The sequence below is a fragment of the Pectinophora gossypiella genome, chromosome 8, assembly GCF_024362695.1.
Source record: "Pectinophora gossypiella chromosome 8, ilPecGoss1.1, whole genome shotgun sequence".
In the NCBI taxonomy this organism is placed as follows: domain Eukaryota; kingdom Metazoa; phylum Arthropoda; class Insecta; order Lepidoptera; family Gelechiidae; genus Pectinophora; species Pectinophora gossypiella.
Window position 1 is genome coordinate 5,405,607 of NC_065411.1, and position 17,319 is coordinate 5,422,925.

A 17,319-nucleotide genomic window follows, 5' to 3' on the forward strand; every position below is an offset into this window, starting at 1 on the left:
CAAATACCTCCTGGGATTTTTACAAACTTTGTGATCTGGATTAATTAAGTGGTTGTGCCCGTGGTGTTGCCAATCATTTATTCTAATCTAATATATCCTACAAGATCCCACTGCTGGGCAAAGGCCTCCCCTTCCTCTTTCCATTTTTCACGGTCCTGTGCGTAATTCTCTCTTATGTAATCAAAATACAGAAAAAAAATATCAACGGTGGTGCTCAGAGTTCAGAGTAGTTATTCCCTTTATAAAGATGAGAAAGCTCGACAAATTTACACCATTCAACGTGTTTGAGAAACTGGTAATCTTCTCTTGAGAAGATGTGGCAGATCCCGATGCTGCCGATGCCGAGCTGGATTCCAGTGGGACCTTAAACCCAAAAGTATGTACGATCATCTACAGCTGTGTAGGTTCAAAAATACCACTACCGGCACTTGCATCAAAGATCTACCCAGCGTGTATTGAATGGTTTGCATATTAATTGGAACTTGATAATATTTGGAGCTATTATTTCACGTCTACAACCTCCTTAGCAATGAAAGCAGCGTTCAATCTGCCACCGCTTAACCTGCATGTCATCAAGAAAACTATGTAAAACAGCTATGCTTCGAGCTAAGGGAAGGAGACTAATGACAGTTATGACAAATCTCAAATACCTCTTGACTAACCCTGCCATGGTGATAACGACGCCATGATCAGGACCCACAACTTATTGAGGTACTATTATTAAGTACTACAAGGTGGTTATAGCAGAAACAGAAAAATCACGGTTTGGTCTGAAGTACTAACGTAACCTATACCCATTCGCAATGCGGATCAGATATGGTTTGCTCTGGCTCTAGACAAAATAGCTTCCCATAGACAGGTTTATGCGGAGGTCATCCTAGAATACACACTGGTGGCGCATGGAATTGAACTTGTATGTATCATTATACACGACATGTTATTGATATCCAAGATCATATTTTCTGAAATATTTTGATATATATTAATTTATATTACTTTTCACGAAAAAATAAATTAGGTGTTTGATGTTACAACTAAAATTATATCATTAAACACGGACCGTGAGAATTCAAGGATGGCGTGTATTTTAATATATGTTGAATTGCATTTACTTACACCAAAATATTTAATGAAAATCTTCATTTCACTTTGATGCAAGTTAAGATGAATTATGTTACACGTGTTATAACAGCATGAATCCTTCACAAACAGTACTTATATCACTGAACACAAAAATTATCTCCGTATTTATAATAGCTACAGTTACGAGAATTAGACAGAAAGAAAGAGAATTTTTTGAACATGAAGTGTGTGCTAATAACTCAAAAGTGATACAACTCGAGTTGTATTACTTTTCACCGACGGTACAGAAATGTGCTAATCGACATCATCATATTTTATAGAAATATATTTACTTTGCACATGTACGTCCGAAAAAGTAAGAGGAGAATCCGTGTTTCAAAAGGCACGTTCATCCGTTGATCCCGGGCTTCTAGCTCAAACATCTCCACCAAGCAATGAAGCAGAGTGGTGGAGTATGCTCCATAAGCCCCCCCCTCTCCACCCCGGTTGATTGAGGGGAGGCCTGTACCTAACAGTGGGACGTGTATAGGCTACTTAATAATTATTTGTTATGTATTGTATTGTACTTTGATTCCAGATGTGGTAACGCGGTCTGCCGCCCCTCTATTGCTGGCTGTCTTCACTCAAGCTGTAGGAGCGCTGTGCTGTGTGGTCGGCCATTGTGTAAAAGGTCGAAGATTGTGTACTTTCATCGCGGGAGTTCTATTTATTATTTCAGGTAAAAACCCAAATATAATTTCCTAGTTATAACTCAAACAAGTATATGAGCAAAACCACGAGTGAAACATGTTTTGTTTTTTTTTTATATACACCATGATAATAAGGATATGTTACATAATCGTGAAAGGTGAACAGTCCATTGTTCGCTAAGTAATTGGTCTAACATGCTAGAAAGGACACAGAAAACCTGTGTATTTTTTAAAATACTGCATTATTATATAACTAATATAATTTGTGTTGGTTCTAATCTGGCAATAGGTCCAATGACTCTAATGATCACATTTACTTAGCTTACTAATTAAAAATGGTTACTTGGCAAACGCGTATAAACAAAAAGCTATCAAATAGGGTAAGATTGCCATCGTTGGAACGCTTCTTTGATTGGACCATTACAAATTCTGAGAAATGGAGATAGTTAGACGAGAGTGAAAGAGATAAAACATAAGCACACGGGCCTCTAAACGTGCCGCGTGATATTCAGTATCGCTGTGGTACGCGTTCCTGTGATAAATTCAGCAGTGTTCCAATAAAGGCAACAGCGTGGTCCAATCAAAGTGCCACTGGTCCAATAAAAGCGTCATGAGAATTTACTTTAAATTTAAAATATTTTGAACACTGTCTGACACTCGCCTTTCAAATCTATTACAGTTAGATATCTCCATGGGCTCTACCAAGCCACGAAACTTTGATGTTCTACTTTAGATACATTTAAAGATATTAGCGTGTAAAAAAAAGTGGTCCAATACTGGCAACCTTACCATACTACAGGCGATAGACTATAAATAAGATTCTCAGTATAGTATTCTTACACTCTAGAAACAAGATAAATCACAATCACATTATATTTGGTCACGTTCCAGGTCTCATCATGCTGACCGGGATAGTCATGTACATATCTGTATTCAAGTCGCAAGTTGGACACAAGCTTCGCTACATGACATTCTTCGACACACCCCGAATGTCATACAGCTACGGATACTCGTTCGGTTTGTACGTGAGTGGCTTTGTGGCCGTCGAACTCGCAGGCACCTCTGCTATATTTCTCTTTCTACAATGGTATCAAAAAGACTGGATAACAGAGCTGACCGAGAAAGCTAAAGCCGACTGCCGCGCTTGGGATCGCGAATATGCATTTTCAGAGTTCAGAGAACGAGATTCTACGCTGCTGGAACGGCGAATGATGAAGAGAGACACCTATCCTCCCACAGGGTCATCGGCCGCTACGCCACATGAAACGCGCCGATTCGCGTACGAAGGCGACGAGGTCCCGCACTGTTCAATACATAAAAACAGAAGAATAAATCTAAGTTCAGCATCATTAAAAGACTTGTCGTCCTCTACACTGTACGGGTTCCCGGCAGCGCCGCGGCCGACGGCGTGTGATAATTATTTTGAAGAATTTAAAGAAGTTCCTCAAAGTGCGAATACACTTAGTGGTCTTAGAAGCGCTTCAATATTCCAGTCGCAAGCGTCGGTGGCTAGCGCGAGGTTTCTGGACTCGTCTGCTGTGGAGCCGCCGCCGTCGCGTGAAGAAGAGCTGGTGACTTTCGGGGCAGGAGCGCGAGGCGGTGGTGATGAGCATCCCCCGCGACACGACCGCGCCGTGGGCACAGACCCTTACCGCCGCACCACGCCCGTCTGATCCAAGACGCCGGGTCCCCCGCCCTCATCAAAGCATATCGACAAGTGATAGTGACATGCTCCTACCTAAGTATGTGTAATCGTACGTAGGAAACGGACGTATTCAAGTGACATTCGAATTTAAGAAACGTAGGTACCTACATAGATAGGTATGACTTATGTTATTGAATTTTTAATTGTTATTAAATTTCTTTGAATATTAAACACTGCCATTTGTGTAAAGCTTGTTTTTGTTTGTACTGGAGTTATACGGAAGCGCCATCTGTTGCTCGTCGATGGTAACAATTCTCTCTAGATTTCCTCAAACGCGGGACACATCAACAAGCAAAGAGTTTTCTGCGATCGTCGACAGATGGAGTGTAAAACACCAGCGGCACTGTGCTACACGTATTATAATTCAAACCACTCAGACAATGATTTCAATTTTGTTTTCAGTCTATCTATCCTTTATTAACGGCGGAAAAGCTACTTATTTATGTTGAGCCTTCATTTTGTTTTAATAAAAATGAACATAATATTTTCAATAATACCATTAATTAAAAGAATCATGAAAATATTGTTTATAAAGAATAACAACAAGTTCTTTGATTTGACACTTGTTTGTATCGATAGGTAAACAAAGAGAATGTAATGAAATCGAGTCGAAGTCACTTTCGGACTCGCAACCGGACTTTTACTACTAAACGGAAAATAGATGGTAGGGACTTCTGATATCTCGTATATGAAAAGGTATACTTACCCATCTAAGGAAGTATTTTTACATTGCCTAACCTATATCTACCATGATAAATAATTCAAAAATATAATGTAATCCCGTTGTACCGTATGCACCATTGACCTGCACCATTAATGGTGCAGATGAGACTAATTAGTTTCATTTGCACCATTAATATTAATACAACTTACTTCCCCCTACTTCACCATACTTTATGAATACAAAAATAATGACGCTTCATGTCTGAAAACTACAAAAACGTTCACTCAGTTCACACACACGTATATTCCCAAAAATAAAATAAAAATTAACTTTTTAAGTAATACATACAATTATATAATTTTGGTAAGTAAATAAAATTATAAAAAATACATATTATCGCCTTTAAAACCAATCATAAATGCTACGTACCTCTGTAATGGTAAGCGTTCCTGTACATTTTGTTTTTTTTTTTAATATCTACACCTCCATATGCTATTCAAATTTTTGTACTGTGTGTGAAAATGGTATTGATACCCTTCGAACAATAACAGTCTTCCTCGACTTTGTGCAACAAAAGTTAAATTAGTTTCGCTCATTGTAATTTCTTTTATAGTCTAAGCTCCAATTTTATAATTATTGACAGAATACTACTTATCAATGTCAAAACAAATACTATTAGAATATGCAAGAGGAAATACTTTCAGGAAATATCTAAGTACCTATACAACCGCATTGATAGTATAGTGTCATCTCAATGGTGCAAATGAGACCGTACTTCTTTAGTCTCATCTGCACCATTGATGGTGCAGGTCAATGGTGCATACGGTACAACGGGAATGTAATAGCAAAGGCAAACAAATATAAAAATATAGATGTTGCTTGATATTTGGATCAGATAAAGATTTATGTTACCTATATTTCTTCTCATTTTGATCAGAGTAATAGTGGTTGGAAGATGCGTTGTACATGGCGAAGATGATTATAGGAAATTTATTATTAATTATAGAGGAGAATATTCAAGAATAATCTGGGAGGGGTGAGAAATGAAAAATGAATTTTTTTAAATACTATTTTAATATAAAACGTTACGTTACATTACAGGAAAATTCTACTTTGGCCACAATATATTAGCGGAAGAAACCGATTAACAGCGACGGGTGATATTATATGACATTAGGTAACAAATAAAAACACATTAGGAAAAAATATTATAAAAATACTTTTCTTATTTTCACTCTACTAGGTATAAATAAATCGTAAAATATTTATTTTAAATAAGTTCATACACTTGCGAGTAACACATTATTCTTGCTTTTTCAGTGTCGAGAGTGAGACTTGTCCTAGGTGAGACTGAATTTATTGTGAACAAAATGGTATACGTGAATATTGTGACCATAGAGAAAGATGTTCCTGGATATTATAACACACAATTCATTTTTACAACTTAAAATCAACTCCCTTTAAACAACATGAGACATAATCATATACATAATTAATAAATTACTAGAACATTATTTAGAACTAATGAAACTTAATATTGTATTTCAATAGGACGTCGTAGTTAAATGCGACACTTTTTATTAAAAGTCAAAATGATACATTTCTATGGAATTTGTACTGAAATTCACACGTTCACGTCATCAATAAACGTGGTTAAACGTGGTACTCTTTTGTTTTGTAAATTCACAATTAGAATTCGTAAATCAGTCAAAAAACAATTTTTACGTAGTCCAACTAGACAATTCCCTTCTATCTTAGGTATTCCGAGGTTGAATCCTTAATGAATGTATTGTTATTGGATAATATTACTGCGTTTTCTATTAAAATATAATTATCTACTGAATAAAGAATAAACCCATTAGAATAAAGAATACCGCATTTCTAATGCGAAGTTCGTAATATTCACAAGATGTGTCGAAAAAGGTAAGAGTATGTGAGTAATAGATTCACGAATAGATAGTGTGATATTGCTTAAAATTCATGCTCTATATGTAGGAATGGTATAGACGATGATCCTATTTGAAAGTGATCATTTTGTACCTACTTTCAGTTATCACTTATCGACTTTAAGTCAATAATTATGATGTATATAATAAAATACGAAATGTGGTTGGTTATTATGAGGATCAACGATGTTTTTAATTTTCGTACCTAATACAAAAACGTAATTTAATGGTTATCCGTAAATAATGATCCACATTATGTCTTCTGTAATAATAACAGAGCACAAAACCAAATGTACTTTTGGGTACATAATTATCAGTATGCAGCTGTCGTGGCCGCGCCAGCCGCGGCGGCACCTCCTTCTTCTTTCTTTGGAATTTGGTAGTAAAGAATTCCATTATGTTTATTAAATATTTTTGGAGCGTAGAAACATAACATAACGCATAATATAGCGCAGCAAACAACAGCACTACCGATTCCAAATTTCGCCTGAAAGATAAAAGATCGTACGTAACTGAATAGGGTAGTTTTAAACTAGTCAAATCAGTTACTTTTTTCAATCAGTTACTTATTTTGTAATTATTAATGATAAAAAATATTATTATAATAATATGATTCACACATTACTGTTATTGGAAATATAGCCGTGTGCTTTTGTTATGTTATTCACATGTGAATTTGAAAAAGGAAATAGGAACATCATTGGTTTCTGCCAGTACTTGATTTGAATTTTGGAGTGTCACTCGACGTAGACTTCACAATCGGTCACGGGTCAAAAAAAAAAAACTGAAACAATTGCTTACCTGTTTCTTGAGAGGTACTTTTCCATAATGCTTCACTAAATATGCTGGAGTGTGAAGAAAGGGACAACAATAACCAAATTGAGCTGCCATTCCAACGGCCAAACAACCAAAGTGGGACCAATCTTTTTCTTTCTGAAAATTAAGTAAAACATATTGTATAGATATGGTCAGTGCAGTACCTGTATAAAAAGATTGAACTCAAGAGACGCATCCATAGAATAAGGAATACTACGTATAGAATGGCAACTCTCCGCTCCCTACCAGCACGCAGCGGCTGAGCTAGCTGTTGAATATAGAATTTAAATTTGAAAAAAGAAGTCTCGACTGTTGGGATTTTTTCCAATTTGTCGTACGTCATTATATTTTCTCAGTATTCATTACGCACACATACAGAATACGCATAGAATAGAATACCTAAAATCAGTTATTTAGAAAAGGCTAAGCTTTTCATTGCATTGATCAGGTAAGATGGAAAATACATTAAGTAGGTATTATTATAGTCACTTACTGTTGCGACGTGTCATTTTTCAAAGAGATGGAAAGGATTTGGATTGTTCCTTGCGAGTTCTTACGCTCGTATCGAATTCATACAATTATAAATTTCAAGGTGCGACCGAAAACCATGGAATATTCCAAGTTTACCTTTTCATTCGCAATTTTAATGCATTTTTATTAATTACAAAACGCATCTTGTATACGTACCAGACTAATAAGTAATGGAAGAACGCAAACTATGACTCCTATGCAGGACATAATATTTGACAGTACAGTTGAAACAACGCACAAGATTAAAAAGATTATACAATCTGATTTATCGTTGAAAATATTTGCGAGCACTGATAGATCAATTTTTGTCTTCTCTATAGCCTTAACGATGGCTACTGATGCACCTGAAAAACAAAACGCCCATCAAATGCGGGTCGGACTGGACCCAAATCCCCTGGTAGTTGCGGCTTCTGAGTACATAACGCTTAGGGACGGTACTGAAAAGTATCGGCGTCCGAAGGACGTAATATACGATCCCGACGACCCGATTACTCTAGCCATAGAGGCAGCCAATCAGCTCGCGACACCAACCACTTCAGGACCCGATACCGACCCCGCCGGCGTGGTCGACGATTTCCCTCATTCAGCGCTTATCGCTATCGACCCGCTAGGGTCGATTAATTCTTTCAAATATTTTTCCTCTCAGACGACGCCCTGAGCCGAGGTTCGCGCCTAACTGGGCACCCTCAGGCCTGTTGTCTTAAACGTTGTACCGGGTGAGAGCCTTCAGCGCTTCCTATTTGTCCGGCCAAATAGTTAATGCCATTTGGGGAAAATCTACAATAAGTCACGTCAAAAAAAAAGGTCAGACTGGGCACCGCGGGTTCCCAGGCTTTAACACTGCCGTTGAAAACTATTGTCTCCATTCGTTTAAATAGGGCGCGATTGTTTTACCAACTGCAAATAGATTTGTAATCGTAAAAACCTGTTTTTAGTGATGGAAAAAAATCATTAAGATTTTATGATTGGCTTTACTTGTGCTGTAAGACCTTCCTTCTTGCTAAACATGGTGCTAAATTGGGAAGAACCTCATAGGTTTTTGTTCCTCATTGAAATTATCAAAAATAAGGCAAAAAGTGACCGTGTCTTTGGATTGTATTGATTTAGAAGCTTGATTTTCATATAGCTTCAAGGGACCACAGACAAAATCAGTAAGTATGAAAGATAAGTATTAGATGATAATTTCAACTTGATACCAGCCGTTGCAGAGAAAAAGATTTTTTGTTGTCTCTTGGGACAGACAGACGGACAACAAAGTGATCCGATAAGGGTTCCGTTTTTCCTTTTGATGTTCGGAACCCTAAAACCATCAATTTTTGTACCGTCGGTTTTCCAATTCCAACGCCCAACTGAGATTGACCATTGGTGTTCGGAAAATTCCGCATTTCAATTTTCAAGTGGCTCAAAATTGTAAAGAATATACTTACAAGGTGTTAGTGGCATCGTACCGAATACTGAAAGGGACGCTTCAGACCATGATTATGAGTTAATATCAAGTGGAATTTTCCGAGCTTTTGATATTATTTTAAATTAAAAAATAATAATAAATAATAACTAAAATAACTAGGCGAACCTGTATTTTGGAAGACAGTGCCTTCCCAAAATATACTTTTGCAATGAAAAAAACCACTTGATTAACTCAAAATCATAGTCTGAATCATCAGACAAAGTTTTCGTTACGGTGTCACTAATACTTGTATAATGGCCCCGATTCCTGCAGACACATCCTCATTTTGTTTTATACCCGTCATTTTCTTATCCGCCTTATCCGGATGATTGTCAATAAGTTAATTTTAAAAATGCGTGCGAATAAAATAGTCATCTCTCTGGTATGCAATCCGTTTGACGTGCTGTCTACTTAATTATGTCGGGTCATTGGCCGATGTAAAATTATTAGACGGTTGTTTTAGATTTCTGCTTAAAATTGATGTATATTCCATAAATTTTATGCCTGTCGATTACCCGTCCCTTACTATTTCAACGGATAAGAAAATGACAGATACCTATAACTTAAAATTAGATGGCGTCTGTAGGAATTAGCACCATTATTTATCTAAATATTGCTATAATCTTTCACTATCAAAGTCAATAATTTTGTAAAAGCTATTGATACAAACATAAAAGAATTAATGAAGCAAATACAACTTTTGATTAAGATCCATACTTACCCATTAGAAGAAAATATGCATAATTCGTATTCTTATCCACAAATTTCCAAAATAGAATTGTCGATTCAGGTTTAAATGGAGGTAAATCTTTCTTGAGCTCTGAAAAAGAGAAAATATAAGACAAACATAAAAAATTAAAGAATGCGCGTTTAATTTAAAAAAAATGACGTGTCTAGTGAAAGGAATATGAAAGTATGGGAAAATAGTAAAGCATAATACGTATACATTAAGTAACATAACATAGCATTACGCCTGTTGCCGCGAAGGGGTAGGCAGATGTACATTAAGTAATCTCTAACAATACCTACTTCATTTAATAATCGAGCTCGGGAAAGAGCGTCATAATTCTCCTTGGCTGTCGTGCATAATAACACGAAGAAAATTATTTGTTTATCTAAATACAATTTAATATAAGTACTTGCGTATTCATCGGACGCACTCGTTGCTTACTTACTTGTTTTTGGACTAAAATATTTGAGGAATCCATAACTTTTTGGTATAATATGCAAGATAATTGCAAAGAATGATGCGATTGTAGCATCCGAAGCACCGTATATGCTAAAAAAATAAAAAATATTAAAACTTGGCACTCCATAATTTTGACGGGGAAACAAATGATAACTAATTAGATGACATGCGATAGGCTGATAAACCGTATTGAGACGAATATCAGGAGTGGCTGGGGGTTTTTAAAAAATCAAATCAAAAATGTGTTTATTATCAGAAACAAACTCGGACACTTCATACAAAAACATCTTGTTTTACATAGACACTACACATTGACGTTAGTTTACACGGGCATCTGTGTGTGTGCCGTCTGACGCCCATACGACTGACAACTAAAGTAGACCTGGGGGCTTGGTCGTAAACCGAAAGAAAGCACATGAGGGAAGTAGGTTACAGTGTTTTGCAAATGAACAGAGTTCTCCAATTAGACGAACCCTGTATCCGGGAAACCGTAGGCAATGGGTTACAAATATATTATAGCGCCATTGCAAGTCATTACTTCTGCCTCTTCGGTCTGTTGTTTTATCCTTGTATATTGTTCTGTCCTTGTTATTCTTTCAAATAAAAATAATTTAAAAACCTATTCGTGTTGTTAAGGTCAGATGGCAGTCGTTTCTGTTATACTCGTATCAGATGTTAGATTTCGAAACGCAATAGTAAAAAAGGAGAGTTTGGATTTCAAAAGGACTTCGCGCCTTAATACCATATGGATGCCAGACATGTATGGACAAGCTATGGAGCTTCAGGTTAGACAAGCGGACCCCATGAAAAACAGGGTGAATAAACGTTAAGGAGATACATTCTAGTATGGTGTCATTGGATAGAATGGCCTAAAGGTCTTTGTACCCAGGCCAAAAATTCCAAAAAAAAAAAAAACATTGGATAGAATTGGGTCGTGTACTAGGTTCAAGATAAATTATGAAATTCTGTTTACTAAATAAAGACAGCTCTAAAACTAACGAAAAACATTATCTTTTATCTATTTAACTCATTTATGAATTTTAATCAAGAAAAACGTAATAATATGTCCGGCATTTCATAACATTTTTCTATGACGTTATAGTGTGCTTTTTCATACAAATTCTATAGTAATTTCGTGTTTTGACGTTTAGTTAAAAGTAACTGATTTGACTAGTTGGAAACTAGCCTATTAGATATGCTACGAATTTACACTTACTGCCACGTAGGGAATAATCCTGTTTCCAATCCGAGTCCATACCAACACAACCCGTAGCGCATCACATAGGCAAGCAAAATTAAGAATGTGAAATAAATTGACAACTGAAACAAAAAAAAAACATAGAATCAGTGCTCACGCCTATAATCAGTTTCTATGGTTATATGGTCGCATAGTGGAGAGGAGGCTTTAGTAGGTAAGCACGTTAATATGAATTTTATGAGAGATGGACCTCAATGCCGTGACAATAAGGCTAACAATAAAAGCTGTCTATTTCTTCCATCCTCCGTGGTCTAGTGGTTAGAGCGTTAGGCTCACGATCTGGAGGTCCGGGTTCGATTCCCGATGGGGACATTGTCGAAATCACTTTGTGAGACTGTCCTTTGTTTGGTAAGGACTTTTCAGGCTTGAATCACCTGATTGTCCGAAAAAGTAAGATGATTCCGTGCTTCGGAGGGCACGTTAAGCCGTTGGTCCCGGCTATTAGCCGTAAAAAACACCTCCACCAACCCGCAGTGGAGCAGCGTGGTGGAGTATGGTCCTTTCCCCCTCCGGTTGATTGAGGGGAGGCCTGTGCACAGCAGTGGGACGTATATAGGCAGTTTATGATATGATTTCTTCCATCAGGTGTCGCTACTATAGAGTGTCAGTATACAAACATATTGTTTTGGTAATATTTTTACACTATAACTCTTTGCGTTGCGTTTAACTACAAAATCTTAGTGTTATATTTATTCCCTAAAGATCTAACCTAACCTAACTCATCCTTCAGACGGGATACAGTCAACATTGCTCCACATTTTATAGCAATTTATAAAACGTTTTTTTCTGACGTGACTTATTGTAGATTTGCCGCAGATGGCATTAACTACTTGGCCGGACAATTGAGGAGCGCTGAAGAGAGGAGAGAGAAGAAAAATATTGAAAAGAATTAATCGACTTTAGCGGGTCGATAGCGATAAGCGCTGGTTGAGGGAAATCGTGGACCACGCCGGCGGGGCGGTATCGGGGTCTTGAAGTTTTTGGTGTCGCGAGCTGATTGGCCGCCTTTATGGTTAGAGTAATCGGGTCGTCGGGAACGTATATTATGTCCTTTGGACGGCGATACTTTTCAGTACCGTCCCTAAGCGGGACAATTTATCACGAGTTTTAGCTGGACAGTATGGAAAACTGACAAAGTTTAGGACCACTCAACAGTGCTACCGCCTGCATTTGAGCTTCTAGTTTTTATTCTCATTTATTCCACTGACATCCTATACACAAATAGACTTACATTCACGAAGGAGTTTTTTTTTTTTTTTAATTCGTTCAAACCGATTTGTAAATACGTCTACATTAAGTTATGTAGATAAGTTCGTAACCTCAAATTAAGATGTTATGGCTAATTCAGTGTCGCTACACGCTGTCACTTGTAACCAGTTTTTTTTAATAGAAATTGGTAGTCTATTTGTTATATGAAGTCAATGATAAGTACTTTGTTTTTCTTTTTTTGTGGGACTGAATATTTTTGCATTTTACTAAAAAATAAAAAAATACTTACAATTTCATGTAACGTAATCGTTTTCGGTATCTGCGTTTTTGCTGACAGTAGCTCATTCCTTATCGTAGTCATGCTTCCTGTGCTAATTTTTGCTTTTCTGGAAATACAAATATTTACTAATAAAAGATAAGTAAGTATAAGAGAAAAACAAAGGAGTCCTGTTGAATACTCTAATAACAATAAAAATATTTACAACGCATTTCATAATAACACTTACAGGCATAACTTCACGATAATAATATTGAAAACGATGTTGCCAATTAACATAGCCAGGGTTGTAGGTATGGCAAATGCGCAGTAGTCGATGAAGTTGTATATATAATCGCCACCAGGTCTGTAAACAAAAAATAAATGACTATCATACATCATCTCCCTAGCATTATCACGTTTTGCACAGTGTTCGCTTACCTAACCTGATGACAAGTCCAGTTTTTTACAGAACCGACTGCCTGTCTGAACTTCCAACCCGCGAAGGGAAAACCAGCCCTATACATGTTAGGTCAATGAATTCGAAAACAAATTCGACAATCATTGGTTTAGACCTGTGCTGGATTCGAACCTGCGACCTCAAAGTGACTTTTTTACTTTTATAGGTCTAAAATAGACAAGAGGATGGGTTAATTACTCGTCTTGATAGCAATAGGACTAACTATATTTTCGCACATCTCACATCGCAAAATGACTAGGCGCTGAAGTCATATGATTGAAAAGCACAGTAAGAATACACAAAAGTACACAGTCCCGGTACCGCTTCTCTGTGAACTTAACGAAATATATATACATAAATTCAACGCTCGTAATCCCCAATAGGGTGGACAGGGCTATAAGTAATCAAAGATAATTTGCTACCACTGTTGATGCGGTGTCCTAAGCTGGATATGATGCACCTTATGGCGATAAGGAACTAATTAGCCTATCGCCCATAACAAAATACCCTTGTCGGATTTTACGACATGCGCCGGAAAACAATCACCTGAATGTTCTATGTTTTTGATTCGCTCCCAGAACATCATAGAAGTATATACAATCAAAGAGCAAAAGTTCAGTCACTGAGCCCAGCGAATTAATTGTAAACAGTGCTGAAATTATGAACCATTAGTTGTCATAAGTATAAAATTTATGTTTTTGTAGGCGTTTTTGGTCTATTACAGAAACGAAATGTAATATTTATTATAAATTTATTTTAAAATAATATTAAATACTCTTTATTGCACCAAAATAAAAATAAATAATTAAAAAGACTCTAAACTAAGTATATGGCGGCCTTATCGCTTAAAGCGATTTCTTCGAGACAACCATAAGGTGAGGAAAAATGTATTTTTTTTTGTAAAACTTTGCGAGAACCTGATTGGACTTTTGCAGCTTGTCGTACCTAATTATCTGATTATATTCTACGAGTCGCCTTAATATTACCTTTTGGAGACAGAAATTCACAAATCATATTGAATGTAGAAAATACGTACACGATTGCACGAAGAGCCATAATTCCCAAACTGGAATGAGGTATGGCTAGGCTACCTGAAAGAAAAATAGATTTGTATTAATTGTAATATAAGTAAATTACAAAAATTATTAACATGGTTAGGATTTTTTTGAAAATGTATATTTATTTATTTTAGGAGCTTTCTCCTACAGGATCAACTCCATTTCACATATTCATACACTGCTTTAAATCTTATACATCTTATAAAATCTTTTACATTGTATCCTCGAAGGGGTAGGCACCCACTACTCGGCAGCTATGTTTAAGTCCCATGTAAAGGAGGCGAGCCTGTTGCCACTAACAAGCATAAAATCCTGGAAAACCTGTCAATAATCTTTGATCCAAACATGAATCGAAGTCACAAAGTCGAATTCAGTGGTTTAGAGCCAAATTCAGTTAAACGGTTATGTACTAGGTACATAACCGTTTAACCATAAACCTAGGTTTATGATAAATTATAAAATTCTGTTTACTAAATAAAGATAGGAAATTCTGATTACTAAAACTAACGAAAAACATTTTCTTATTCTATTTACACGTATTTATGAATTTTAGTAAGATGAAAAAGATGAATTTTTACTTAGTCTAGAATTTTGGATAGCATTTTTTTATCGTTATTAATTGTTCGTTAGTTACAACTAATTAAAAATTTACCAATAACGGAAGATGATGCCACGGCATTGCATAATATGAATCTTAAGGTATTATAGTTTGGTTCAGTCTTACTTCTTGCTGTAGAACTCTGAAAACATAACTCAATTGGTAAAGTTTCGTATCTGATCGACAAATTCCTTATTGCTGCTGTTAAGATTACTTGGTTGATTAGAACAGCAACCATGTCTTATATAGTACTCTGCGAAACACTTAGTTTAAAATACAATATATATGATATAATATTAAAGACACAGTAATTTATTGATAATAATAAATAAATAAATAATATATAATAAATAATTATTGACAATAAAATAATATAATAATAATTTATTGATAATAATTAATATAAATATATAATATAATAATAAATAATAATATAATATATAGGGTCGACTATTACTATGGGGGTTAAAAGAACCTTGTCTTCTTAGCATAATATTTTGTTTTGTTCAGGCATGTATTGATCCATGCCAGATACATACATGCAAATTAATCAAAGGCTTCGTTATATATTGTAGGATAATGGTTGTCACTATAAGTCTACTGCTGAACGCTGAAAGAAGGTAGGATGCAAGCATACATCTTATGAGTAACCTGTAACAGAAACATTTACTTAGCACTTACATGGCAGTGGTGTCATTTAACCCCAATACCGACTCCGCCGGCGTAGTCGACGATTTCCCTCTTTCAGCGGTTATCGCTGTGGGCCCACTAATCTAATCTAACTTACAAGATCCCACTGCTGGGCAAAGGCCTCCTGTTCCACTTTCCATTTTTCGCGGTCCTGTGCGTACTCCGACCAGTCCCTCCGGCAAGCGACCAAATCGTCACGCCCTTGGCCCACTAGGGTCGATTAACTCTTTCAAAAATAAAACTCTTAGACTACGCCCTGAACCGAGGTTTGCGTCCAACTGAGCACCCTCAGACCTGTTGTTTTAAATTTTGTATCGGCCAAGTAGTTCATGACATTTGCGGGAAATCTACAGTAACTCACATTAAAAACCAGGATATCGATATTGGGTCTCTTCAACATCAGCGCTACCAAAGACGCGCCATCAACAAAATGTATGAAGTTGGCTAGATTACCCATGGTATAAGAAAACAAGGTATGCTCAATCCTCTGACAAATCGCCATTGCTAGCCCATTGATGACGTAAGAGTTACCACTGTGATACCATTAAACTGGTACCTCCATCATTCCAGGGATGTAAATTTTATTATTGAAAATTTAGTGAACTACTGACTAATGTATTTAATTACTATTACTTGTCACATATAAAAATCATTAAAACTGTAAGTAAATCTTTCACTAAAAGTGCAAAAATTCTTTGCAAAGTAAATATAAAAACATTGGTTGTGGGCAATTCATTTTTTACGAAATGGCAACACAGGGCGGGATGACGTCAGCTGGGCTAACCTTGAAATGTTAGCTGTCATTTTTGAGCATACATGGTCTTCTTAAACCATGGCATTACAGGAGAAGTAAGTCAATGTTTTGTTTTGTTTATTTTGTTGGTGGCTTGGCCGTGATGGCACCACCAAACTTAAATTCCCTACCTCGAAAATATAAAAACATCTTCTTAGTACTTATCACTATTTTAGACATGCATAGGTAACACTGTACGTACTTACATTGTATTAGACAACGAGGTTTTTTGGGAAGGGCATAAAATCCATAAAATGACCCGTCGATCAAAGCCGGAATTATTTAATAGTAATACTAGCCATCCACCTATAATATAAAACGCTATCCCAGCCTGAAAAATACAATACAAAAATAAATACGTGTATTTGTCCCTTAAATTAGCTACGTAAATTAGTGTAGTATCTAAAATTACAAATTCAAAAGTAATTCTCTCTAGTGGTCGGCATTGTTAATACCCGGAATAAGCATAAACTTGTCTGACATCGGTGCTAATTCCTGTAAATACCATCTAATTTTATTTTAGGTTATATCTGTCATTTTCTTATCCGCCGAAAAGGAAAGGGACGGGTAATCGACAAGCATAAAATTTATGGAACACACGTCAATTTTAAGCACAAATCTAAAACAACCGTCTAAAAATTCGCCCGGGTTATTCATTTATTTACTCATTCGTCCTAAAATTAAGAGCTGTCAATCATCCGTCCCTTTCCTTTTCGGCGGATAAGAAAATGACAGGTATAACTTAAAGTAAAATTAAGAGATGTCTGCAGGAATCGGGGCCATTGACTGCATAAAATCACTAAATATTTTAGGGGCGATTTATACGTTTTACAATAAGATACATTAATGTTATACATTAACATTACACATAAACATTTTAATTTTCGCAGTAAAGCCCACCAAAATTATTATTTTAGTTTATATACA

General features: G+C 36.2%; 1 protein-coding gene across 1 annotated transcript in view; it reads left to right on the plus strand.

The window, feature by feature from the left end:
• LOC126368912 (uncharacterized) overlaps positions 1–3,666 on the plus strand; it is a 108,879-nt gene extending 105,213 nt beyond the window's left edge. Inside the window, exons 5-6 of the mRNA XM_050013153.1 lie at positions 1,661–1,801; positions 2,664–3,666. Of these exons, the coding sequence (XP_049869110.1) occupies positions 1,661–1,801; positions 2,664–3,445 (923 nt within the window). The 3' untranslated portion in view covers positions 3,446–3,666. The remainder of the gene's footprint in view (positions 1–1,660; positions 1,802–2,663) is intronic.
• The last annotated feature ends 13,653 nt before the right edge of the window (positions 3,667–17,319 follow it).